This window comes from Enoplosus armatus, chromosome 12 (genome assembly GCF_043641665.1).
Source record: "Enoplosus armatus isolate fEnoArm2 chromosome 12, fEnoArm2.hap1, whole genome shotgun sequence".
Lineage (NCBI taxonomy): Eukaryota > Metazoa > Chordata > Actinopteri > Centrarchiformes > Enoplosidae > Enoplosus > Enoplosus armatus.
In genome coordinates this window covers 10,439,550-10,466,378 of record NC_092191.1, presented here as the reverse complement: position 1 = coordinate 10,466,378, position 26,829 = coordinate 10,439,550, and the positions used below count along the sequence as shown (strand labels likewise).

The 26,829-nt window shown below is 39.2% G+C and overlaps 2 protein-coding genes across 2 annotated transcripts; one reads left to right on the top strand and one right to left on the bottom strand.

Annotated features, from left to right (window-relative positions):
* Positions 1-1,647: 1,647 nt before the first annotated feature.
* On the bottom strand, positions 1,648-11,524 carry LOC139294033 (filensin). The gene is made up of 8 exons (XM_070915799.1): positions 11,160-11,524; positions 10,107-10,167; positions 9,568-9,663; positions 7,543-7,635; positions 5,252-5,365; positions 3,627-3,847; positions 2,893-2,984; positions 1,648-2,633 (listed from the first exon to the last, which is right to left on the bottom strand). Exons 1-8 carry the CDS (start codon positions 11,522-11,524, stop codon positions 1,648-1,650), a joined length of 2,028 nt encoding a protein of 675 aa, XP_070771900.1.
* Positions 11,525-17,569: 6,045 nt separating this feature from the next.
* prokr1b (prokineticin receptor 1b) lies at positions 17,570-20,473 on the top strand. The gene is made up of 2 exons (XM_070916596.1): positions 17,570-18,033; positions 19,768-20,473. The coding sequence occupies exons 1-2, from the start codon at positions 17,570-17,572 to the stop codon at positions 20,471-20,473; spliced, it is 1,170 nt and encodes a 389-aa protein (XP_070772697.1).
* The last annotated feature ends 6,356 nt before the right edge of the window (positions 20,474-26,829 follow it).

Here is a 26,829-nt window from a genome sequence, read left to right as displayed (position 1 = left end):
GTATTCTTTCCTTTCTCACTCTCTGACGTATTATCTGGTGTTTCCTGTGTTTCCCCGAAGGTTATAGCAGCTAGAGGGGGTAAAGGGGATATGACTTCATTGGAAACATTTGGGATAGTGCACAACTCAACAAAATATAAAACATAGGTTTACATAGGATATTTTAATTTTAAAATGTTACATATTATACTTTTAAAGTGGCTATAATCAATATTTTAACAACGGATCACATAATTACATAATGTGAAACGTGTCGCCCCCAAGTGGCCAAAACATCAGTTTTAGGTTTAAAAGAGGAGGAAAAGAAAATTTCTTTATGGTATGGAGCTAAGCAAAAAACTACTTGTGGAACAGTCGGCAACATGTTTTATTTAAATGTAATAACACGTTCATAACAAATTCTAGCAATGTCACTGGTATTTTGGACAGATAATCATCTCAATTTTTATCTAATTTGTCTTATTATAGTAATATACCAAGCTATCACAAATGCCTTAATCTTAATGCGGTACATTTATTTTTTAGTATAGAGTTCCACTCACACTCTCCTGTTTTCACTCACTATTTTCTTGTCTTTGGACTTCCACTATTCGAACATATTTTTAAGCTGCTTGCTGTGGCTTTATCAGGTCAAATTCTTCTTATTGTCTCACAAATCCTCCCACATCTGTTGCTCATTCCGTTCATTTCATATTTGAGATCATCTTTGTGTTTTTCTACCTCCACTCCTTTTCCTCTTACTATTCTCTTATCCTTTCTGGAGACAGATTGGATCATACTAAACACAGAGGACATTGTGAACCACTCTAGGTCACATAAAAAATGAATGAGTTTTCTGTGGATGCTGCAGCACTTGAAATGAGACTTCTTAACCTAGAGTGAGGGTGTGAAGGATACTGTGACAGCCATCTGTTAACTGTTACGTACACCAAAAATATAGGTGCATTTTTAAAGGCCATAGAGTAATTATTCTGCAATGCATATAAAATCCACACATACATATGCATAACTGGTTTTATGACCTATCAAATATATGTGTGAGGTGCTTGGTCCACAGTGTCTGTGTAAAAGCAAAGAGAACAAGGTGTAAATTGATGTTTGAATCTTTTTTATTATTCAATATATCAAAGCAAATTAATACACAGCAAAATTGTGCTGAGGGCAGGCAGTGGCATCCAATTGAACAAATGAGCTCAAAGGGGAAAATTGGAGATCTAAGACAGAGTTCAGAGGGTGGCACAACTTCTCAGTTTTTAATTTTTTTTCTTATGAATTTTTATTGGTGGCGTGGAGCTTCGTTTTTCATTGTCCCAAGTTTTCAGACAGTAAAGGACTCGTAGCATGAGCATGGGTGTTAAGTCGAACAACAACAGCAGTACTTATGGAACCAGCAAAACGTATTCTGGACGCAAGACCAGAGACTGCAAGCAAATGGAAGAGCATTGAATGTCAGAGCAGGAATGTGTAGTTGGTCTTTATGCATGGTTGGTCTCAGAGACAAAAACATTGGTCTTATTAGAGTAGTTTGAGGAAGAGTGGTATTTATGTAGTCTGATACCAGCATCAGTGTTGTCTTCTTGTTAGAGGACCTGAACCATGTCCGACCCTGGTGGAGTTGACTGACTCTTTATGTCAGGTGACGTAGTTTCAATGTTTCTTCTTGCTGGACTTCTCGATCATGGTCTCCACCACCATGGAAGTCTCCTCATAACCTTTAACCTTGCGGCCATTGGAGAACTTCTCCACAGACTCCACCACCTCCACCTTCTCGTAGCTCATGGCGTCTGGGGTAAAGCTGCCAGAGCTGGTGCTGGTGCTGGTGCTAGTGCTGGAACTGGAGCTAGAGCTGGTGCTGGCACCACGAGGTGCAGGCTTTGGAGTAGGCCCGCTCGGACCATTGTCATCCCTGTTTTTCTTGGGATGATTGGCAGCTGGGGTGGGATCTTTGGGTCTGGAGTTTGGGCCAGAGGGTGGAGGGACTGGGCTTGGATCTTTAGCATGAGGGTGAGGTTCTACGTTGTTATGCTTACCTTTACCTCCATTACCGTCCTTACGTCTTCCACCCTTATCATCGTCCTTTCCTCCTCCCCCATTAGAGGGCAGGGTGGGACTGAGAGGCCTGGGGTCTATGGGCTGAGGTGGACGAGAGGGCTCAAAGGGAGGCATCATTTCATCTCTGATAGTGACGATGATGTGGCCGGCTGATGGTGTGGAGGTGTAGAAGCAGGGATCCGGGTAGCTGCCGTCACCGGTGACAAGGACATAACGACCCTTGGTGTAAAAGTCAGCGATTGGCTCAGGCTTCTTGTACTTCCTCATTCTGTCTCTGACGATGTTACAAAGAGTGTCAAAGGCCTTGCTGATCTGAGCTCCATCTGGGACATCCTGTGGAGACACACCAGTGAGAACAGGTCTCTGCTCTTTTCTCTTCACTCTCTCCTCCTGCACTTCCTCAGAAGGGATCCCCTTCATTTCTTCATCTAGAGCCTCCCCAGTGGCTCCCCCATTTCTTTCCTCCAGTCCACTGTCCATCACATCTTTCGGGGTCAGCTCTTTCTTCTTCAGGACCTTCTTGGCCAGGATCTTCTGGCGGGGCTTGATGCTGGTGATATCTTGGATGGCTTGGGTGATATCTGGACACAAATGAGATCATAAGTCAACTAGCTGGAATTGGTGAATTAAGAAAAGACCAAAACCATATATGCACTAACATACCCGAATGTTCTTGCATGCTTAAGACAATAAAGACATCACTTTGAAAAGCCAGGATCTTTGTAAGACTGAATCTCTATGAGAGAGTATAGCTGTCTCTAACAATGGCAGCTGATTGTACGTGCACCCAATAGTGAATCTCAATGTAAACCAGCTGTGATGTGCTTATGGTGCCCTTACCTCTCCCCCTGCTTGATGCGGTGGGTGTGTGAGTGTAGCGGTAATTAGTGGTGAACAGGGTAATGGGAGTGCCAATTATCGCTGAATTCAACCTGCAGGAAAGAGAGCAGTGAAATGTCACCCATGCAACAGCCTTGCACAGCTTTGCTATCCAGGAAAATCTGGTGAGGAGGTCGATTTTTCACATTTTCCGAAAAAGGAAACAACAGGTAACTTTAAAAAACATAAATATAGCTAATCTGACATGAAAAGACCCACTTTGCTTGTTGTTGTTCGAGTGCAGTAGAGGTAAACATTTGTTGTCACAAAGTGCCATCTGCTGGCTCATTCTGCACCCTACATTAACCTAGTTACAACAGTATGTACCTCCTCCTTGCGTCTGAATCTGGACTTTATTATTATTATTATTTACTATACTATTGCCCTGCCTACGTGTTTTTTTTTTTGCGGCTGTTGTTCTATGTTCATGTTAATTTTATGATTAGACCCATGTATCCTGGTCGTGTTTGATCATGTAAAAGCAGTATGTATTGCTTTTAACTTTATATTGGATTTAATGGGAGTCTGAAATTAATGTTTCTCAGCAATGATTTCAACCTTCAGTGAAGAGCTACATTGCCATGTCTTTTATAGCTAACCTGACTAAAGTGAATAGTTAACCTCCTCAGTCAAGCCTTGTATTTCTGCTTAAGTGTGTCTCTGTGCATGTCAGCAACCAGATGGAGGTAACCTACCTGTTATCTTCGTTCTCAATGATCCTCTTGTACCTCTCCAGCTCATTCTCAAGAGATGTCTGGTACATGGCCAGGTGGCGACATTCACTGGTGAACTTCTCCAGGGACCTCTCAGCTTCCTCGATCTCCTTCCGCAGAGATTCGATTTGCTCGTTGTTCATCTGGATCTCATCGTCATAACTCTCCTGTGTATTTCTGATGGCTTGCTCCAACACTGTAGTCTGAAAGAAGAGACAGAGGCAGGGATTAATTAAGAAGTTGTAATTTAGAGAAATTACAAAGCCGCTTGAGTAAATTTAACAGTGTAATGCACATGTCATAATAACAGTACTTTAGTATGTGTTGCTAATGAAAGTGAGAAGTCAAGAGAAATTATAAATAAGGATAAAAATAAGAGAAGAATTTAATTTGTGCCCAACACAGGAGTTAACTCCCCAGTATTCCCCAAGTGTTTTCAGACAAATAAAACAATAATTTATTGATGTAAAACAGTGTAATTAACAACTAAATATGGTTAAACCTTATCACATGTAAGCCTCTATAGGGATGAGATAGTAGATGAGAGAAGAGTGAAGAGCATCATTTGTGCAGATAGTATGTTTTGCTTTTGTCAAAACCTGTAGGATCAAAGCAGCCAGGTGAAGAAGCAATAACTTTGGAAATCAATGCAGGTTCTAAATTTGATTGCGTGGTGTTTTATCATGTTAAACTAAAGCAGTCCTGTGTTCCTCATTTCCTGTGAGGAAACACTTTACTAAGCCCATAACTTCCCTGCTCTCATAAGGTGGTCATGGCTGACATCTAGTGGTACTTCTGCAGCATCTAGCTGTTAGCACAACATTATGGAGGCAACAAGGTGAAGGCCTATTTACTGCCTTGCTCAGTGAGTAGTGATTAATCCTTAAAAAAACAACTCCTTGAAAAATCATTCTTAAAGCAAATGAAAACCCTACAAATATATTTTTCATGTGAAACAGAGACCTTACTGATTACACACATTACTAGTATGTGATTTTATGTTTTTATTAATAAATAATACATAATAGTAGTCCTCTGAACAGGTTTTGGATAATAAGACACACCACAGCCAATGGTTTTCCCGCAAAATTTTAGAACTGAAACGATGAATTGATTAATCTATTAGTCGATCGATATGAAATTAATTGCCAATTTAATTTTAAAGTCCTTTTTCAAGTACAAATGCCAAGAATGGTTCCAGCTACTCAAATGTGAATATCTTCTGGTTTTCTTAGTCTTCTATGATATTAAATTGAATATATTGGGTTTTGGACTGTAAGGCTAACAAAACAAGCAATTTGAAGACGTTACCTTTGGCTCTGGGAAAACGTGATTGTTCCTATTCCTTTTCTGACATTTTGTAGACGATTAATCAAAGAATCATGAAAATACTCGGTACATTAATCAATATCAACAATCAACCTTACAACAGTTCTACATTACAGATAACAGCTGGTCTCAGTGGTGTTCTAATGGAAACACATTTTATTCTTCTTTGGCAATTCTCTTTAATGTGTCTTTCTATAAATATTGGCTTGGTGGTTAAAAAAGAAAGGGAAACTGCATGTTATGAAACCTCCTGTTGTCATGGTGACAGCATGACCCACCTCGTTCTGTAGCCGTTGTTTCTGGGCCTGCAGCTGACAGAGGGCGCTCTTATATTCCTCCAGCTGACTCTGCAGCCCGGGCACTTTCCTCTGGGCCAGCAGCTTCTCCTGCTCCTTTACACATTGAGCACAAATCAATGAGAACATGCAGAGAAGCACAGTGTGTATTTTCAACATGAAGGTCACACAACACGCTCACAAGGCCGGCAGTCAAGTCTTTTTCTAAAGTCTCGTTGTATTAACAGCTTCAGTGATTGATTTTGAATTTAGGAGCACCGTAACAGTTGTTATTATGTAATGTAATTAGTTACCCCTGTGCTAGAGTGAAATTAAGATGACATTTTGAGTAATGAATTAAACTTAAAGCCAATAAACATATTTACAAAAATTACATAAAATGACGTCAACTCTGGACTCCTGGAGGCAGACAATACTAATAGGCCATTGCTGTAAATAGACAAAAAAAAACTATGCTAAAAAGGCTAATGTTACCTAATAAGTAGAATAAGGAGTTATGGTTGAAAAATATTTCAAGCAGGAGGATGTTTTATGTTTGTCACAGTTAATTGTCATCAAAGTATGACAATACGTTTATGGTGTTATGTTGTGAGTGTGCTTTTAGCTATTTTGTTCAATCAGTGGTAATACATAGCAGGCTAGCTTGTCTTTAGCCTGCAGCAATCTTAGCTAATCATGACGTTAGCTAACTAGTGAGCCATGAATGAAAGTTACAGCAACTTGCATAACTGAATTAATTGTTAATAATTTTTTGGGAAAACATCTAAATTATATATGATTAATTCATTCATTACCATGGCTTTTTTTTTTTTTTTTCTTGGACTTTTGTCATCATGATTGTCCATAATGTAATTTTATGATGTTGGTCTATTGTGTACATACGACATCTATTGAATGTCTGTCCTGGGAGAGGGATCCCAGTTTTTTCCTCATCCGAGGGTCTAGAAGGTGTCTTAAGCTAAACAGATTGTAAATCCCCTTGAGGCAAATTTGTGATTCGCGATATTGGGCAATATAAATAAAAATTTACTTGACTTGAAATGTGTTGTCTGGTAACTAAAAAGGCCATATATCCCTGTCACTTAATTGTATTAGGGCGGCTTGGGGGGGGCTTTGACTATGAGATCTCAGATGGCTCCTGGCAATTGGGAATTAAGGGAATGCATTTAACTTCTATTTGTATCAGACATGGCTTGCTTCAATTTAAAGTGCGTGGACCCAACTTGCTCCCGATGCCATCAGGCTTCAGCCACCCTCTGTCATATGTTCTGGTCATGCCCAATGTTGGTACAGTTTTGGTCTTCTATTTTTCAGACATTTTCTTATATTTGCAACAAGGGAATTGCCTTGACCCTGTAACCGCAGTCTTTGGTGTAGTCCCTGGGGCGGTGGCGATATCTGTGGCCCAGTAAGACACCATAGCCTTTTCATTGCAATTGGCTCGATTCCTTATTAGAGTCTGGCAGCCATTTTTGTACCACTTTGACAAGCAATTCCTTGCTAGACATACTGAAACATAGGACTACAATTTAATTAACTGATCACATCTGTATTATTTGTAATAACAACTTGTATTTTTTATTTTTTATTTTGTCATTGTTTTCTCTATCTTGTGAATGTTGTTGTGATCTCGACGCTCGTATGTAGTGTATGTTATTGCATTTAAAAATAAAAAACGCCATAAATAGCATATGATTCACATGTTTTCCATACTCATCAAATCTTTCAGCAACCCCTTGTCTCCTGTATGGAAGCATCTGCATTCGTTGTGTTTCTCCATTCATTAATTCAGGTTTTTCTTTTAATTTGTCACCCATTTAAACATCTTATATTAAAAGCTGACCCGAGAAGACTAAGGATCACCAAGCTCCATAACATTTCTGCATTCAGAGCAGCTCTGCCTCAGACAAATGTTTGTATAAATTGAACTCTGTTGCACAAAATTAGCATGCGCAGCCATTCTTCCGGGCTTTCGCTTCGTTATGTGTCCTGACACTGTCAAACTGCTGGCGAGTCCATGTGTCTGGTGGACTGTTTGATTGCCTGTGCTTTTTGCACGTGCACACATACGTACACACAATAAAACACAGACAAATGCAGGCACAGGCAACCAATTGGACTGAGAAGCCAGTAACCTCATCAACCCCAGACACGTAGCCGGGGCTGACACACATGCAAACACCAACTTCTCCCCCAGGAACTGCAGCACATACACACACACACACACACACACACACACACACACACACACACACACACAGTAGTGACCTCACCTCGGAGATGCCCACTGACACATTGGGAACAAGGGGAAGTGTCTGGTTGATTTGCTGCAAAATGTTTACATAGGTCTGGATCTCTGCAAGGTTCTGTGTTGAGGAAGATAATATAAAAGGGAAACATGAAATGTACAACTCAGCAAACAGAAGAACATCCCTAAGATATTCGATTTGCTGCTCACAAACCTCTTTCTTCTTTATTTGGAAGGTCTTATTGAGGATGGAATGAAAGTATCCAATAAAAGGCTTACATTTAGCTGAGATATATTTATTAATGGTGCTAGCATTTCTTTACAGTAAAGAGAGTTTCTTTTAAAATCCAATTGTTCAAGCTCTCAGACTCAGTAATAAAGAGGTGATATATTTCCTCTCTCCCGAGGGATGCTTCAAAGCTCAGGACCACAAGCCCAATATTCATGTAAGACTACTTCCCATTCTTTCCCACATTATATAGTAACAGCAGTGCTCTTTGATATGGTATCTCAATATTGCAGAGTCATGGATTAAATCATCATCAAAAGCAGCATTGGGTGAAAATAAAAAGAGAAGGGGAATTGCTCAGGCAGTAAAGTCTATGGAAAGTACGCCTGACGCATTATGAAACAGTCTACTTTTCTTTTGTCTCAGCATTTTTATGCCCATTGTGTTGCACCTTCAAGCCATTGCTACTGCACAGAGGGTATTTCCTTTTTCTGTCTTTCCTCTGTTCTTTCCTGTCAGTGTCTGTGAAGAGAAGTGTTACATTTTCTCTGCAATCCTTCCCTCACTCGAATCACAGAAGGTAAATTGTTGCGAAAGCCCAAGGTACATCATGCCACATCTTTTGGCACCTATGTCAAGGTTTTGTTCCATGTCATTCGAGGAGTAGTGGCCTGAGGTCAGCAGTGTTCAAAACCAGCAGAGAGAAAAAACGCACGCTGTCGTCAAAAATACTTTAGACTAATATTCTTTGATGTTTTGCATGAATTCATTGACTAACTCACAGTTAGTCAATGAATTCATGCAAAATATACTGCCTTACATTGTCAAGAAGAACACCATGGGCACATTTTCCAAATGTGGTAGCCCTTTAAAGAGCAATATGTCAGAGATATAAACTGCTTTGATCGATGAAAAGGAATTATTAAAGCCATTTCTCAGTGAGCAGCTTTTACTGGTCCAGTTTGTAAAAGCCATCGATAAAGTTTACTATAATGTGAGCATCAATGCAATTGATTCACTGTTACTTCTGTGCTGTAGGTATCTAGCATCTATACATATTGATTTATATACACTGATTAATGACAAATGTATTTCTTTTGTTTTAGTTATTTATATGAACTTTTTAAAGGCACATATTGTATTCTGTACATAAGATACCATTAGTAACATTTTCACATAATAGACTAATGCCACATAATTATGGCATTTACAGCCTAATCTAATTTGCAATACAGTCCCGTTGCAACTCTTTCTCCCAGAAATTGCAGTTACTTACTACTTAAACTTCAAACATGTTTTTAGAGAATCATAATGCCACCTGCCACCCTTTCTTATCAACATCATAAGGAAACATTTTTGATTAAGATATCTGGCAAATTGCAAAATGTTCTTACTGAAGGTATCTGCAAAACATTGACAACAAATTTAATTAGTTTACCTACAATATCCACTCTTGCAAAACAACATTCGCTTATAGCAACCAAAGCATATATCTTTTAGGCTCTCAAAGCATTTGATTCAGGTTAGGGAAAGATTGTGGTTTTAGTTAATATTTAAAAATTCAAAAGTGACTTGAATCATGAGACAGGACATGTTTGCTTTAGTTTAAATTTAAAAGTGCTTTTTGTTGTACAAGTGGGACAACAATGAAAAGCAGACATTTAAAGGTGGTTAACTTTGTCGATACTATCAAAAAAATCTTTTGGAAAGTGTCGATAATGACATCTCACTGAGACATTAATGGCTTCCTATCCAAAATCTATATTGCGTGCATATATGTAATCTAGTTCATTTTAATCATGCACCAGTCGCGCCACTGACCTTCTTGTGTCTATCTCTGGTGGAGCTGATGTCGTCCTGCAGGAACTGTGATTGGATCTGGTGCTCCAGGTTTCTCAGAAGAGCACTGTCGGCCTCCTGCAAGGGTGAGAGGAGAGAAAGAAGAGGACAAGAAAATGTGAAAGGTAGAACGTGACGTGTATTAAGTGCAACAAAAGCAAAGCGAAGAACACTGAAGTGATATACTGCAGTCATACAATGATGCAGAAAACTCCTGTGTACAAACCATACTAGCAATCTAAAATCAGTCGCGCTCTCTATTGGTATGTGCAATCCAATTTATATGTGTTGGATCTTTTATATTCAGCAATAATAAACCCTTTTTCACATTTAAATAGCAAGTCTCATTTCTTCGGGCAAAGTTACATACCAATTACATACAAATAACTGTATGCTTGTTTCACATGCCCAGGTTTGTCCATGTTAATGTTAAAGAATTGTGATGCCGATTTATTAAAATGCTGCTATTCATTTCCATTTGTATGATTGTGTAAACAAACTCAATTTAATCCATACAGTACCTTGTTTAACTGTTCCAGTGTGCCCCGTAGCTGTTCTTGATAATCACATTCATTTCTATATCTGGAACATAAAACATCTCCATAACATGTTGATATAAAGCAGGAAGAGTTACAACGTAACGTAATGTAATTATCATATTAAGCGACAGTATTCCATAGTGCAGGAACACTTACCTTAAATTATCTGTGTGTTATTTGAATCTGATAACATGTTTGTGCTGTGTGCTCACAGTGAGACAGGACAGATTAACAAGATAATCTCTTTCTTATAGCACAACACCTCTGTGTTTGTAACGTGTCAGAGCTGTAAAACGAAGTTACACATGTTGAGATCCAACCCTCTACACCAGCTGATTCACCCAGAGCTGGTCAATATTCTTCTCAACTTGTCAATAATGTAGTGAGGGTTCGCTGCCTGCAGACAGGGGCTCACATCATTGAAAGTGGTTACTCTGGACAATTCACAGATCTCACTGTGAACAGTTTTCACTGGATCTACTTTCTACCGAACAAATAGTCCACATTAAATCTATTGACAGTGTTTTCTGTGAATTATCCAGAGTAAAGAAATGTTGCAGTTGCATTTTTTAAATGTCTTCAAATGCTGCTTGACATTAATGTGAGAATTACAAATAAAATTCCATTTACCTCCATTATATTTAGTGGAGGCATGGATATTACTAGTGGGAAGTGAGAAATTGTTTTGTTTTTTTGCTTTGTTTGGTGTTTCTGTCATTTGGGTGAACTGACCCTTTAATTTAGCATTATTTCAATTCAATGTCTATTCAATAGTTGAAACATGTACAGTATTCAGAATACATTTATTTTTCAGCAGTTTGCATGATTACCTGACGATAATTATATTGATAGATTTGAAAATTGCATCCATTCTGACACCAATAATCTATCAATTTATAGTTTCCCATATTTGCTGAGAAATATTTATCACTTTGTCTTAATTTTGAAAACACTTCCAAATATTTCAAATCACTCCATCTCTGAGAAAGAAATTTGACCTTTGACACACAGATCAACCACTGCCCACTCTCTTACTTGCTGGTGAATTCGTCCAGCATGCGGCAAGCATCTTTCAGCTCTCGCTCCAGCTTGGCACGGTCAGAGGAGAGCTCTTGGATGCGTTGCCTGTTGACTTCAATCTGCTCTGTAAAGGCCTCCTCTAGGCCACTGGCCTCTTCCATCCGCTGCAGCGTCTCCAGCTGCTTGCGGAACACGGCGTTGCGCTGCTCCAGGACTCGTGCCCTGTTGATGTACCGGGCAAAGCGGCTGTTGAGCTCCTGAAGGCTCTCCCAACCCTGGATGGCTGAGATGCCTGCAGAGTCCTCAGGTTCCTCATCGAAGACATCTGAGCGCTCATACTTTTCCTTGCGCACCTCGCGCAGGTAGCTGGTCTTGAACATGGTGGTACACTTCTCTCCCCTGGGTTGGTGGTATCCCCGGAGTGCTCTGTCCCCTTCCGCACCTTTATTGTGTGAAAACTCGGGTGCTCACCCTTGGCTGTCTCATGCTAGACTAAACGCTACACAGCACTGGCTGGTGGCGAAATAGCCCCCAAAACCTCCCCCTGGCCGCGGCCACGCATGCTGCGAGCCTGGGGCCTTCCAGAGTTTATTGTTGCCTTTGTGGCAGAGATTAGAAAAGACATGCTGTTGATGACAAAGCAAAACCACAAAAACAAACAATTGGCTGGCCCGCGAAACCACTGGGTTGTCACACACCATTATTTTGGTTCTTAGTCAGCTGCTTTCTAGATCCCTGTTTGATGGCAGATTGGATGGTAGCCCACCACAGGACAGAGGGGAATTTTCCTGCAGTGCAATTTTGTGTGGACTATGGATAACTATTCCTGCCAGAAGTGACAAAGTGTTGACACAAAGTGTTGTGTATGCCGGGCTGGGAAAAAAAAACTTTTTTTTGGTTTGTTTACAAGTGGGTACTAATTGTATTTCGCTTGATCTCAAGAGCATAACACAAAACACCCCACATTGCAGAAATGTATGCATAGAGAAACTGTCATACATGATGATACAATACAGCGGACGTTTAATGGTTGTTTGTCATAGTATTAGTTCTATCTGTAGCAGAAATAAAATTAAAAATAACACTAAATTCAAGTGTCCAGTCTTTATTTCTACGGATTAGGTTGTTTGTTTTAATGGAAACAATCAAAGAGATGAGCCCAAATTCAAATGCAAAGTATGAGGCAATGTTTGTGTTCTCTCTGCAGGCTGTGGGACAAGGTCAGTCAAAAAAAAAGTCCCTCTAGACAGATCTAGCAAGCTGTCTGTAAAATGGCTGAATGAAACACATGTCAAATGGCTTTACATCAGCATTTCAGCAAATTTTGACCCCAGCAAAGCCCATGGCTCAAGTGCGGACTGTGATAGTTAAGCTGCAGTATGCAGTAATCATCCTCTTACCCATTCCCCCCCCAAAGTTATGGTTTCTGTGAATAATGCTCGTATGTGTGGTACATCGCGCATACACCACACATATTCCACTTGAAAACACACATTTTACAATTACATTCACAATGCTTTTCTATCGTTTAGCATTCATTGCTCACAATTTCCCACAGCACCAAGACTGAAAATTTTCCCCCCAACTAATGAGCGATCTCTCCAAAGACACACAACTCCATGCCTGTGTGAATCTCAAGGTGTATACAGCAATCTGTGTGAGTCACTAACACAATAGATATGTACTTTATGAATCAGTCCGTCCTCATGTGTGTGGTGGAAAGACTCCTAAAGCCTTCAGAGTGTCCCTGTGACATTTCCACAACATGCACTCCTCTCAAACAATAAGCACACTGATTGTTCATCTATAGAACAGACAAGTTGCGTAGTGTTGTATTGCGTACATCAACGCATTGTTTTCATTCAAACAAATGTCACTGAGATTTTATAGGGAAATTACTTCACCCAGTGACATTTAAGAGCAGTTCACGAACAATGTGTTTTTTTTTTCTGTGATTGAGAATGTAAGAATGGCTCCCACATGTAGATTATTACACTCCTGTGTCCTACATAAACAATTAAACCCAGCTGGATATTCAGTAACTTGCTGCCACACAACCACATTCATATATAGAGACAGACTGAATGAACACAAGACAAAGAAATGCAGATAAAAACAAGTTGGAATGGTAAGTAATGACTGTGTGGTCGAATAGTGTTTGGACAAATGCTCACTCACAGAGTCTGCGTCCATAGCGGAACAATAATTTTACCAACAGACTGACTCTGTTCAGATTTAAACCCCTGTATGGATTCTGTTTCACTGCTGCTTATCCCCCCCATAACATTGTCACCAATCAACTACCTCACAAACTGTCCGCCCTCGCGCAGGGGCCATCAATTGTAGGTCTTGTGCATGTTCTCCATAGTTGAGTCGAGAACGCCAGGATCACACTGCTCTCTTTTCCCATCTATATTCATGGTTACGAGTGGCAGTAAATCCAAGGCCTGGGTGAGATTAGAGAGCTGTCCAGAGTTGGAAATGAGAGCCTAGTGTTTATTCTGCTGGTCAGGCCTCCTGGGTTACCGTGACAGAAACGACCATGGCTGAGCATGTAGCCCCTTTATATTTAGAGGGTTATAAAACGAATAGGAACACGCAAACGCAGTTCTCTCATCTCTTATGAACTGGTGGATATGTTCAAGTTCTAGAAAAGAAAAAAAGCTTCTCCTCCTCTGTCCTTTATAGATGAAAGAAGGAGTTGCTGGTTCACTTGTGTCTCTTGTTATCCGTTATTATATGCGCTGACTATATCAGCACTCAGTGGCAAAGGACACAAAAAGCCATCTCACTGCTATTGACAGATGATTGTCAGAGGCGATATAAAAAAAAAGCCCTAGCTTTCCATCACAATAAGGAATTGATCATAAAAAGTAATCGGGCTGCTGTATGTGCTGGTTTATCTGCTGTTCAGGATGGCTGACCACAAAGATATGGTGTTGACAGCTTTCTGCAGCTCTGTCTATACATTGACCCAAACCAAACAGAGGGAAAAAAGATCATATTCAATTCACAGTCTTATTGGTGCTTTACTGCAGTTTATCATCAACCCACTCAACCAAATGAAAGGGGAGGAAAATGAGACACGGTTTCTTCTTTATAATGAGAAAATATATTCCAGAGCATCTCCAACATTGATTACTTCCATTCAAAGTCACTATGTAATCAGTGTCAGTGAAGGCCATCAATGCTTTTATCTGAAACCGGATCAGAGGAGTGCACTTGTAACCAGATATCACAAAAGTCCTGTTCACATGTTAACCCTTCTGTGGTGTTTGGGTCAAATCTGACTGATTTACAACTTCATAAAATCATAAATTTTTTATTTTTCCTCTGATTGCCTCAAGGCCTCATGATATCCTGCACACTAGGCATTTGAACATATAAAATTGCTGATCACCACTTTCATTGAATTTAGAGTGGTCTAATCAACTTTGTAACACCTGTGTTGTTCCCGGTCAAAAATGACCGGAATAGGAAATGAATGGGTAATACTAGATTATGTTCATCCATTAGATGGAGACATTATTTACAGCATTAAAAGGTGTTAAATACAATTTGGTTATGATTATGTTTGAATTATGTTTTTTGTGTTAATGTAAGAGCAGTTAAACCAGACCGGTCAAATTTGACCGGGAACACCAAAATAAGGGGGGAGAAACAAATATAATACAAGGGTTAAAGGAATAAACCCTTACATGACTGCTTGCAAGTGATTGTGATTCACTGCCTGATCTGGAAAATAATGATGGACTGGATGATGATGAGCTTTAAAATATGTACATTTTAATATCATTGCATTACATGATTGACATGATACAAATTGAGGCTCTTTAATCAGAGAGGAAAAGGCTCAGGGACTCTTACACTGTGAAATACCATTATTTATCCACTGCCTTACAATAATGGGACATTAAACGTACAAAGCTGGAATATTATTTTGGTAAGAACAAGTTGAGATATTTTAAAGAATTACATTTTGTTGAATTGGCCACATGAATGCTAATGTTGCTCCATATCTGCTGGAAGTGTAAGTAGGCAACTGTTTGCTGAAAGTTCCCCATATCAGCTTAAAAGGCGACACAATGTGCCGCAGGAATGAGTCCTAAAACCCGGAAAATTATTTAGCATTTTTACACTTCCAGTTCCCTTGTCTCAAATTCAAATTCAGAGTTTTTTTGGGTTGAGTTGGTTAACACAAGCTTAAGAGATTTTCATGTTTTTTTCTAAGGCATAAAATATGTCAATAAATACCCCGCTCGTGAATTTTGAAGGCTTTACATGTCTTAAAAAAGGCGGTTGCTAACAAGTGGCTAATTCAAACTACAGAGGTTGTCGGGGACATTAAACATCTTCATGCCGAACACAGAAAGTCTATACTTAGTAGTCCGCCTTTACAGCCTAGTTGTGTTTATACTCTATATCTATCTATATATCTATATCTATCTGTATTCTCTTACAAGTTGGAAGCTTAGTGGTGGTGAAGTTGAAGTAATGCGACCGTGGTGTAGTTTGTTTATAGCCTAACATGAGCTTTTTACCCCTGGAGATTGTATTTACGCTTCAACTTTTTTTTTTTTTTTTTTTAAGTTAAAGGTTCTTAAAACGTAAGGGAACCAGGGAAATGCTAACTTCTGGGTTGGCCTACAAATATATGTAATTTCTGCAGCAATCTGTCAGTGCTCTTTCCGTTGCCCCCAAGTGGCCAAAGTTATTGCAGGTATAATGTCAAAGTCACTAAGCACAGCATACTATCTAAAAGCAGTTTTTCCAAACTCAGTTTGACCATGTGGTACAATTAAAATTAAGTTGTCCTGTGATTGGTGAATCACTGTATTTAGAGAGACTTTTGCCGGCTGCTCCATATAAATATATATGTGCAGTGCAACCAAAGAATGTATCACATGTGTTATAAAGCGTGGAACATTGGCTTTAAGTGACTGCATGTGAAGGACCTGTTATTTTAAAAAGCTGTGCTTCCGTCATCACCCACAGTCTTGTGAGAAATGGTAAAGGTTAATGACATCTTGTGCGCACTGTATTTATGGCCGTCCATTAAGCTGGTGAACTTAATTTAACCGTTTCAAGCCCTTGCGACCACCCACACGTGCACGCGCACCTGCCTCACTCACGCCTCCTGAAAGACGTCGAGGCTCCTCCACGCCGCGTCATCGTCGGACATCTCAGTTGAGGCAGGAGAGAAACAGACGCAACTTTTCTTTCCCCTTCAAAGAGGCGCTCCGGAGGAGAGCGCAGCGGACTGGCAGAGACGCGGTCAATGTTCAGGGAGGCTGATGGAGCGACCTCCTCGGATATTGTCCAATAACACGGGACTTCGGTTTCACGACTGACAATTCAATATTTTTTTTATCTTTTTATTATTTAGCTGAGGAAAAATCGTGGAACCCTCTGCAACGTTTTCTGGTAAGTGCCTTAAATTTTCTTATTAGATTTCTTATATTAGTGACAGAGAAGGCGTCTCTCTCTCTCTCTCACACCTGAAAGTTTTCCTTGTGGTGTGCTTTTTTTCACTCTATTGACATAAAATCACGGTCTGTGATCCCCCACCAGGCTGTGATGATCTAAGAGCTTATTGAGACCCCCTGCAGCTTAATCGAGCCAGGTTTGGTTTTATAAACGACCTCAGAGCCCTGATTCAAAGCACATTGTTGTTCTAGTTCTGCAGATGGCATTGCACTGAACATTGACCATTACTGATCTCCTTAAGCAATAACTTTGGTGGAGATCACATACGTCATGTTTGTAAAACAAAGCTATTTGACATAGGTCAAATCATCATCTCTTTCTGTCTTACATTATAGGAGTGTGTGCACTGTGTTTGGTTACTAGGTCTATTGCCATGTGCTACTTTATCAATATATAATATTATAATCTGGTATAATCTGGTTAAATGTATAATTTAACTTGCAATTGGTTTTATATTATAGTTTTGCCTTACCTCATATGCATGCAGGGAGATTTAAGTGACCACTTTTGCAGCAAACTTAATGCCCAGTCATCATGCTGAGCCTAGTCTGTGACGTTGGCTTGATGTGAAGTGACAAGGTCCTAATAAATTACATAAAGGCCTTTGCTAGTTATAATGACCTCACCCACAAACATTTTTCATCAGAAAATACAGAAATGTCACACATGCCAGCATGATTACCCCTGAAGCTCTGAGATCATGTAATTTGTTTTGATCTTGTTGCCATGAATCCTGACCCTGCATGAGTAATGCTCAGATAGGAACTTTCTGTTCCAGGTGAAGATGTGCTGCCTTTTCCAAAGAAGATTCAGCCGGTTCAAATTTTCATCTTCACACAAAACAACTTAAAGCATCATCATTTTCCACCTCATTTGTTGGATCAAATTGTTGTCAAATTCAAGTCTTTCAAAACCAAAATAAGAGTGTGTGCCAAGACATGGGGGACTCCAACATCAGCCACATGGTAGTAGCTTATACAGACATGCAGGAGAGTCTCCCAGCAGGCAAGTTGGATCATTACATGGACAACTATATGGACTATGGCATCCCTCCTGATGAGATCCCAGACACCACGCAGGGCCAGGCCTTCTTTGTGGCCACCATTGTTATCGGTGTGGTGCTCGTCTGCATCATGCTTGTCTGTGGGTTGGGAAATTTCATATTCATTGCCACGCTGACACGCTACAAAAAGCTCCGCAACCTCACCAACCTGCTCATTGCCAACCTGGCCATCTCAGACTTCATCGTGGCAGTGGTGTGCTGCCCGTTCCTGGTGGACTACTATGTGGTGAAACAGCTTTCCTGGGATCACGGCTTGGTGCTGTGCGCCTCTGTCAACTATCTCCGGACTGTGTCGCTCTACGTGTCCACAAATGCTTTGCTTGCCATTGCAGTTGACAGGTGAGTCTCTTATTTCTTTTTTCTGTGGGTCTGTGAGTGTGTCCATGTGAGCATGCACATTCGTTGAATTCAATATGTCGCTGCTTCTTGTTAAACTCTTCCAGCATTATCTGCAGAGATTTTAATCAATCAAGCGTTCTTATCTCTCAATATTCCTTCACAAAAAACATGCAGCCACATTTCTGTAGAGCTGTTATTGCAAATCATGTGAAATCAGAAAACAGACTCTTTCTATTTCTTCAATCCTTCATTTATTTGACAACAGGTCTTTGGTCGACTCTGTTTATAAAACATGCCAGTCATTCAATGTCTTGCCGTATCCGAGAGATTTTGAGAGATATTAAGACTGATGCTTTTTTTTCATTAACAGATTTCAGATTAAAGCAGACAACGGATGTACCCATTCTTGCTATTTGGAACAAAAAATGTAATATGTTGTAATAAATGTATGTAATAAATATTCTAAACACGTTATCTTGGTTTCAATCAAGCTACAATAAATCATTAACCACATTTGAATTTAGATGAACTACTACCAAGCTGTTGCAAAATATATACCACTACAAATTTAATCACAGTGGTTCTACTCCCTGCTGGTCATGGTTATACTCCAGACAGGACATGTTGTTATATTCACACTGAAGATGATATACTTTTATCAATGCTTGAAAATCCTTTTCATGACATATACTTCAAACATGCAACCATTCGTGTTTGAGCAGGAAATTGTGCTTTTTACGTACAAAAGAATCCAGTATTCAGCAGTGTTCAATAAGGCTGAGGTTGAGCCAACTCAAAACATAAAAGTCCTCTTGACTAAAAGACAAATAGGCTATTTGTCTGTGGATTCCACAACTACTTAAAAAGTACTTGGTAAAGGTTGCAGAAAGATCATGGTTAAATGAAAATAACAATACATGTTGGTAAGAGAAGGGATGGGAACCCGATGCATTAGTGAGCAAATGTTAATACTAACATCATGCTTAAGTATGCTTTCAGGAGAGGGGACTCTGTGCTAACATAATAATGTATGTTCATTGTGTAGGAAGGAAAACACAAGAAAACAAGGGGTAAAGAGTCTGAAAAAGAACCAGTCATGTAGCGGAGAGAGACGTTTTGCAACTATTTATTTTTTAATCAATGAGCATGTTGAGTTAATTAGAGGCTTTAAGTGACAGCACAGATAAACACACACCCACACACACCTTCAATTGGCCTTTCTCACATTTTGAGATGACATGAGAGTGTAGGAAAAGCAAAGGTGTGGGGAAAGAAATGAACGCTTTCAGGATTTCATTGAATGAAAATGCCCCTGGGAGTAGCAAAGCTTAATAAACCATTCTAAAGACCATGACTGCTTTGGGAGATTTACAATTTAACAATTCTAACAAAGATGAATAACTTACATTTTTTTTTGGTGAAAGCATTTACATGATCTGTCAATCAATTCAAAGCAACTGTACATTTGTAAATAGATTAGAGACTGTGCTTTAAGCGGCAAAAAGCCTCTATACTTTTTGACTCCATAAAAATGACCTTCTACCAATATTCAGTTCGCTGAATAATGCAGCACTGTGTATTGAACTTTAATCTTCCATGAATGACTGAGAGCCATTTGCCAAGTCTATTGACTTCACACAGCACTCAGACTGCTAAAAAGGGCGGTTTGATTGTATTGTATTACGGATTTATTCCCTGCCTCCTCAATGCAACAATATGTCTGCGTTTTTCCAGGTACATGGCTATAGTCTATCCTTTGAGGCCTCGCATGAAGTACCAAACTGCCTACTGCCTGATAACAGGAGTCTGGATTGTTCCCATTCTGATATCAATTCCCTCTGCCTACTTTGCCTCTGAGACCATGTATCCTCACGGCGGCACCACCCCAACCACTCACAAAGTCTTCTGTGCCCAGATCTGGCCTGTGGACCAGCAGGCCTACTACCGGTCCTACTTCATGTTTGTTTTTGCTGTGGAGTTTGTTGGGCCTGTGATCATCATGGCAATGTGTTACACCCGAATTTCCCGGGAGCTCTGGTTCAAGAATGTCCCAGGTTTCCAGACGGAGCAGATTAGGAAGAGGTTGCGATGTCGCCGCAAGACAGTGATTGTCCTGATTGGGATCTTGACGGCGTACATCCTGTGCTGGGCACCGTACTATGGCTTCACCATCTTGCGAGATTTCCATCCAACACTCATCTCCCGCCAGAAGAACTCATTGGTGGCCTTCTACATCATTGAGTGCATTGCAATGAGCAACAGCATGATCAATACCTTCTGTTTTGTCAGCGTCAAGAACAACACAGTTAAGTACCTGAAGAAGATTGTACTGCTGCGCTGGAGGTCAACGTATGCCTCCAGTAAGACTGTGGATGAGATGGATATGAGGACCGCCTCTATGCCTGTGACAGAGGAGATTGAATGCATTCACCTGAGGTGAAGAGAAGAACATCATTACAACTGTAATATAACATATCATTTAGTTGACAGTGATGATTTTGACATGGAACATTTCTTTCATGTTTAAGTCACATTCAAGCATCATGAAGCTCAAGGAAAGGTCAAACCCTAACAGTACATTGATTAATGGGGCAACATAGCTCAAACTATATTAGTCAGCAGTGCATACAGTACTTCTATTTGAGGTATGACAAGAATGTAATTGTTGTGCATACTATGACTACAGTATATACTGTGTTGTTGTGAAATGTTGTAGCATATGTATAAGATATAGTACATGGAAGACTTATAAATAACAGCTGCTACTGCCCTGTTCATTATTTTGAATACCTATAGCACATAAGATTAATCTTTGTATTGTTTTGTTTATATTGATTTTCTATATCAAATAACTCTTGATACTCAAGACATTATTTCATTTTTTTCAGTAGAGATGTCATTTTGTGGAATGTGGAGTATTGTGAAGGTCTTTTGAATGAAAACCTTGGTTATTTGTCCTTAAAAAGAATAAATTCATTGCATGCTTTCTTTGTAGAGAAATGCATTGTATGTGAGCTTATGGAAATAAACAATGAGACACTGAAAATAATTTGTATCTATTTATTAAGCAGTGCTTTTATTTGATGTTTTCCTGTATGTAAGTTGCCTAGACTTGCACATAGAAATAATGAGGGGCTAAAGAACAGCTTCTCCATTGGCTTTTTACAAATAGGTTTCTTAAAGTTTAGTTTGTGCCCTCCATTTGCTCTAAATAATCAACAGAATCAGGAGTGGTGGGATTTATCTGTTAGTCATGTTGGCAAACGCTGTATACTGCAATACAAGAGCCACAATCAACACTTCTTTGAAGCACAAGTATTATTCCTGCATTTTTGAAAGGAAGAAGAAGAACAAGGATGATATACCTGGAATATTGGGTCCTTATAAATAATGCAGATGAATATTTTTATCTTACCTGTGGATAAATGAGAAATGCACAGTGGATGATAAGAAATGTTGAGAAGTTACCAGCATTGTACTTGTGTCATTCTCTCAGAATCAACATGCAGTGGGATCTTTCTAGATTTACTTTATGCACAGGCACTCAACTATTTTTAAATTAGAAATTGCGAAACCCATTGCTGAATATGTGTTAATAACCTAGCCAGCTCATGAATTTTACATATTCCTTTGCGTCTGCCACTGAATTAAAGTAGCAAATTCATGCCGGCTTCTTTTTATCATAAGATACTTTGGGAATATCTTATGATTCAAAATGCATTGACTATCCCAAATAGTTGATATTTAAATGCATTAAAGAAGGTGGATCTTTTGTTATTTTGAGTAACATGACCATGTCTAGGCTTCTGAGAATAAAGTCTATGTAAAGATCCTGAGTCATCCAGGTTTAGGATATTCAGCGCTGTCATGGTACCATCTGTCCAGATTGACTGCCAAGTTGGTGGAGAGAAAGGGCCTGCATGGTATTCACCAGGAGGTGAAGTCAAGTCATCAGCCCTGGTTTTCACTGGTTTAAGAGGAGATGGAGCTGATGAGGCTTGTGGCTTACTGGGAAGGATCACCAGACAAAAATGTCAACATTGGACATTTCTGCAAAACCCTGCATTATGTTCAATGACCAAATTATTTTATGTCCAGTGGCAACATTTTGCTTCCTACACTATCGGTGCAAGTCAACTATGGTATGGTAGCAAAAGATTGAAGTTATGGTGAACTTCATAACTTAGCATAGAATAAACTATGTAAACTAAGTTATGGTTAGCGTTAGGCAACTAAAATATGAGGTCAAGGTTTAGGATCTTGATTACAGTTAATAAAAAGGCAAACGTAATTGCACGTCTGTGACAAGTCGCAATCTCTGATCTATTGCATGAAAATCGGACTTGCTACTCGCCCATCCACCGCACTAAACGTTGGTACTGGGTGTAAATTATGAGGAGCATAATCATCCAATAGAAACATAATTCCTAGGATACTGGGCTGAGCCAAGAGAGCTTGATCATCATAGGACTAAGAGGCAAAAATAGGCCACCTTATATTACAGAAGCTGCCAGCATTACCACCACTTAACCCTGGCCGAAAATAACTTCATGTGCGGCTGCTCATTGGATGCCCCAAAGAGTAGATGAGTTGGTAACCTCTCGCTTTAACCAAGGCTCTTTTGTTGAATTGTGTAAAATAGTACTTTGAGTTTTGTGCACAGGCTTACCAAGGGAGCTAAAACTGCGGCTATAGGTACTTGTCAATGTTACATCTCCATGAGTTGATGCTGTTGACCGTGGGCCCTTGAGGCTTCTTCCTTGTCTATCTTGGGGAGTCCAAACAGGTATTGGGTGGCTTCTTCAAGGTAGAGAAGATTGGTTCAATGGCTTTGCCCCAGTTAATATAAGCAGACTATCACCTTTCACATGTAACTGCTGGCGGGATCCCACTTCAGTGCTTTATATGCATTGGCATGGCTGATGAGTGAAAGTCTGCTGTGTCATGCAGGAAATGTCAGTAGTATACCTTTGTTTAAAGGACAGGGCGGTTTTCTGATGATCTCAAAGCGCACATGATTGACAGAGACCAAAGATGGTGTGAAAGACAAGTGAAGAAGTCACCTAAACCACTTATCCTGGTCACGCATGGCTGGAGTCTATCTCAGCACACATTGGGTAAGAGACACACGCTGGACAGGCTGCCAATCTATCAGGGTCAAGAGAAGGGTCAAGCTAGAACAACCTTCCCTGAATGAAGGGGGAGGTGGCGACACTACTTGTCAGCAGTGGTGGAAGAAGTACTCAGGTCTTTTACTTAAGTAATAGTAGCAATACTACAGTGTTACAAGCAAAAGTACTGCTTTCAAAATCTTACTAAAATAAGAGCACAGTATTGAGATCAAAACACACCAAAAGCAAAAGTACTCATTATGCAGAATCACCCTTTTCAGAATGATATATATCACTGGATTATAATTAGTAATGCATTAATGTGTACACTTTAATGTTGCAGCTGATAAAGGTAGGGCTAATTTTAACTGCTTTATATGCTGTTGTGTAGCTTAAACCATAATAACACATCATATTTCATTAGTTGATTTATATTGTTATATTATATATAAATAATCTGGATCTGCAAAGTACCTAGTATGTTGTCAAAAAATGTAGTGGAGTAAAAAGTATAATAATTGCTTCCAAAATGTAGTGGAGTTGAAGTATAAAGTAGCATAAAAATGGAAATCTCAAATTTATTTATTATTTTTATTATTACTAGTGTCACCCACCTTTCATAATCAATGCTGCATTGTACAAATACCTCTTGCTCCTTACAGTAATATCATCCATGTCTTGCTCTGTTCAACGTCCCGGCACCGTTGCTACTTCTCAACACCTCCAGCATCAAGGCTCACTTTGGAAAACTAATAAAGAGAAATGTCAAGCCAGGAAGGTGATGCTGCTTAACATTTGTGGTGTTCTTCTTAATCGATAATTAGCCCCAAATGGAGTCTGCACCAAAATCTGATTTATGTTTAATCAGTTAAGCTTTTAATTCATAAATCTTGTTTTTCCTTAAGACCTCTTTACACTGTGAGATTTTGGGCTGTTGCAAAAGTTGACATTTGTGGGAGAAAATTGATTGATATTGTTCAGTCTGACACAAGAGTTTAGGCAACTTCTGAAATTATATAAAATCCACTTACACAGAAAAGCTTTGTATACATAGGCTTGACAAAATACTTTTATGCCATGGTAAATTGTGGGTGTTAGAGACATGGGTTTAAATAATTTACGCTAGAAAGAGAAAAGAAAGAAAGAAGTATATAAGTATATTTCTAGATGCTTAATATCATACACAATAATATATTGCACAAATTGCATAGCCATGTCTGTATAAATTATATTACTGTACACTGTACAATGTATATTTTTTCGTTTTGTATTGAGTTGCATTTAGATATGTACACGACACATATGTATTGTTGTGGACCAAAAGGAGATATTGACCCATGTTTCATTTGTTTTACGATACAACAGAAAAAAAAAAAGAAAAGAAAATCACAAAAAAACCCAAAACATTATTATTGTTTTTGTTTTTTTCTTCCTTAATGTAAAGTAGCCATCAAATACCCTCACAGATGTAGTGGAGTGTTGTAAAGGTACAATATTTCCCTCTGTAAAGCACTGAAGTAAATTAAATCAAAATTACTCTAAGCAGCGCCACCAGCAGGATACTCCTGTGGAATGCATGGTGACCCACTGGCTGTTTATATATAGGTGAACCAACACCAGTGGGTTAAAAAGCACATTCACATTCTGATTCACATGCACAATTTAACAAGCTCTAAACCATTAATCTGTAAGGTAGGAACAGTAGTAATAAGATATTGTCTCTGGAACACATTTATTTTAAATTGCATACACTGACCTTTTTTCTACCTCATTCCACAGTGTGTCACTTTTATTACGGTGAACTTGGTCATTCTTCTCCTGATTTGGATTTTGGGTTCTTGTTTGGTATGCAACAGCTCGTGAAGATTGTCACCTCCTATGGTAATTTTCTTACTGGCTGTTGTTTGATGCTGGGAAACGTTTATTTTGCCATTATCAGGGTCCTTGCTTATTGTCCCCATTAATCACTGTGCTCTTGCCCCTGTGGGTGAAATGTCAGTTAGTGCAGGGGTGGATTTTTTTCCCTACACCTCACTTTCCTGGAGAACCCACTATTAGGTTGTACAAATAATCAATGTTTTCAGACACATATATTTTGTTACCAACAGGCAGTTCAGCTTTTCATTATTTGAATTCCTCACTTCTCGTCTGTACAGAGTATATTTTTTCCTCAGTCCAGTGTAACTGTGTCCACATCACAACCATAAACACAACCTTACAATTCCTTTATGGATCTTTTAGAACCAATGAACACCATCTGTTGCTTTAAATATTTTAAATCTTTCAATCAGTTACTCATTTTCAATTGGAATTAAAAGTATTTTATAAAAGACAGACAGAACTACTGTCTCCCCATCTAAGTGACAGTTTTTAATTGAATACTGCATATGACTTCATGCTAATCCATAAACACATAGATATTTCTTTTCCTTAAATTAGAATATTTCACTTTCCATAAAAATAAAATAGTATTCATCAGTACCCAAATTGGTGTATCCATTTAAAAGAAAATGCGGCTGTAATTAGTAATTCAACTTATACTAAGCCTGATGATTTCCCAATTACTGTAATATATACCATTTCTGCATCTTTTAAGAATCAAATACACACTGCCTGTAGGCTTGTAGATGGCTCTAAAGACTTATGGCTTGCTCAATCATGGAAGACGACAGCTGCAGTCAGCATGGATTCACACCAATGGACTCACTGCAAAAAGAAACTTTCAAAACGTATATCAAAATATCCATACGAACTTCTCAAACCCCTCTGACATTTTGTGTTTCGCCATTTCCTTCTCATAGCTCTTATTTAGCGATTTAAAGGCAAAATTAAGATTGTTTGGGTGATTAACTAACCATCTCCTGGCTCTACCTAACGGACAGAGAGTGCTATTGCTCTTCTCATCTAACCCTCGACAGGAAAGCAAACAAGCTAACAGTAAGAGTTTGGAAATATCCCACATTCCTACAGTCTTGATTTCTATAGATTAAAAAGGTTTAAAAACATTGTAACCTCACCTATCTCATCTAGTGACATTCTAGTTCTGGTTTGTATGTATTCAGACATTAAAATGTGTACACTATCAAAGGTCAGTGAATGATGACAAATGAGAAATATGCTACCTCTGTCTAAATTTGGGATTCAATCGAGGAAAATGTGACTTTACAAATGCATTCATACGTGTACTTCATTCCTGCACTATTGCCTTTAAAACACGTAGACAGAAAATGTTGTGCGTAGGTAGGTTTTGTTCAACTCACTTGTCCATTTCATGAAGAAACAGAGGCAGGAAGACAGGCTAGGTCTTGCCAGGAGCTACCATGTGCAGCTGACTAATGACTTAGACATCAAGCCAGTGCTGTTAAGGCCACCTCCTTTATATAGCAGTTTAATGCAATGTTTGTGTGCTTCCCTACCCTCACATGGCCCACAGCTTTGCAGGCAAGAGACATCCTGTGACAGCAAATCGTTGGCTGGTCATGAATAATGATTCTGATCTCAGGCTCACTTTGTGCTGACTAGAAAACAATGTGATCAATACTGTTCCTTGAACAGTTTAAATGAAGAACTACAAATTTTTTGTCTTCGTTATACAGTGTTGCAGGTGTCGCTAAACAGCAGTGTGTGAACTGAGAGGATGTTTTTATTTGAAAGAACAACCCTCTTATTCATTACAATTGGTTGT

Excerpts from the sequence above, each read along its gene's own strand:
- prokr1b (XM_070916596.1), top strand. The coding sequence starts at position 17,570 with ATGGGGGACTCCAACATCAGCCACATGGTAGTAGCTTATACAGACATG. Across the intron at positions 18,034-19,767 it reads CTTGCCATTGCAGTTGACAG|GTACATGGCTATAGTCTATC; the intron begins GTGAGTCTCTTA and ends GCGTTTTTCCAG.
- LOC139294033 (XM_070915799.1), bottom strand. The coding sequence starts at position 11,524 with ATGTTCAAGACCAGCTACCTGCGCGAGGTGCGCAAGGAAAAGTATGAG. Across the intron at positions 5,366-7,542 it reads TGTCAGTGGGCATCTCCGAG|GAGCAGGAGAAGCTGCTGGC; the intron begins GTGAGGTCACTA and ends CAATGTGTAAAG. Across the intron at positions 2,634-2,892 it reads CGCATCAAGCAGGGGGAGAG|ATATCACCCAAGCCATCCAA; the intron begins GTAAGGGCACCA and ends ATTTGTGTCCAG.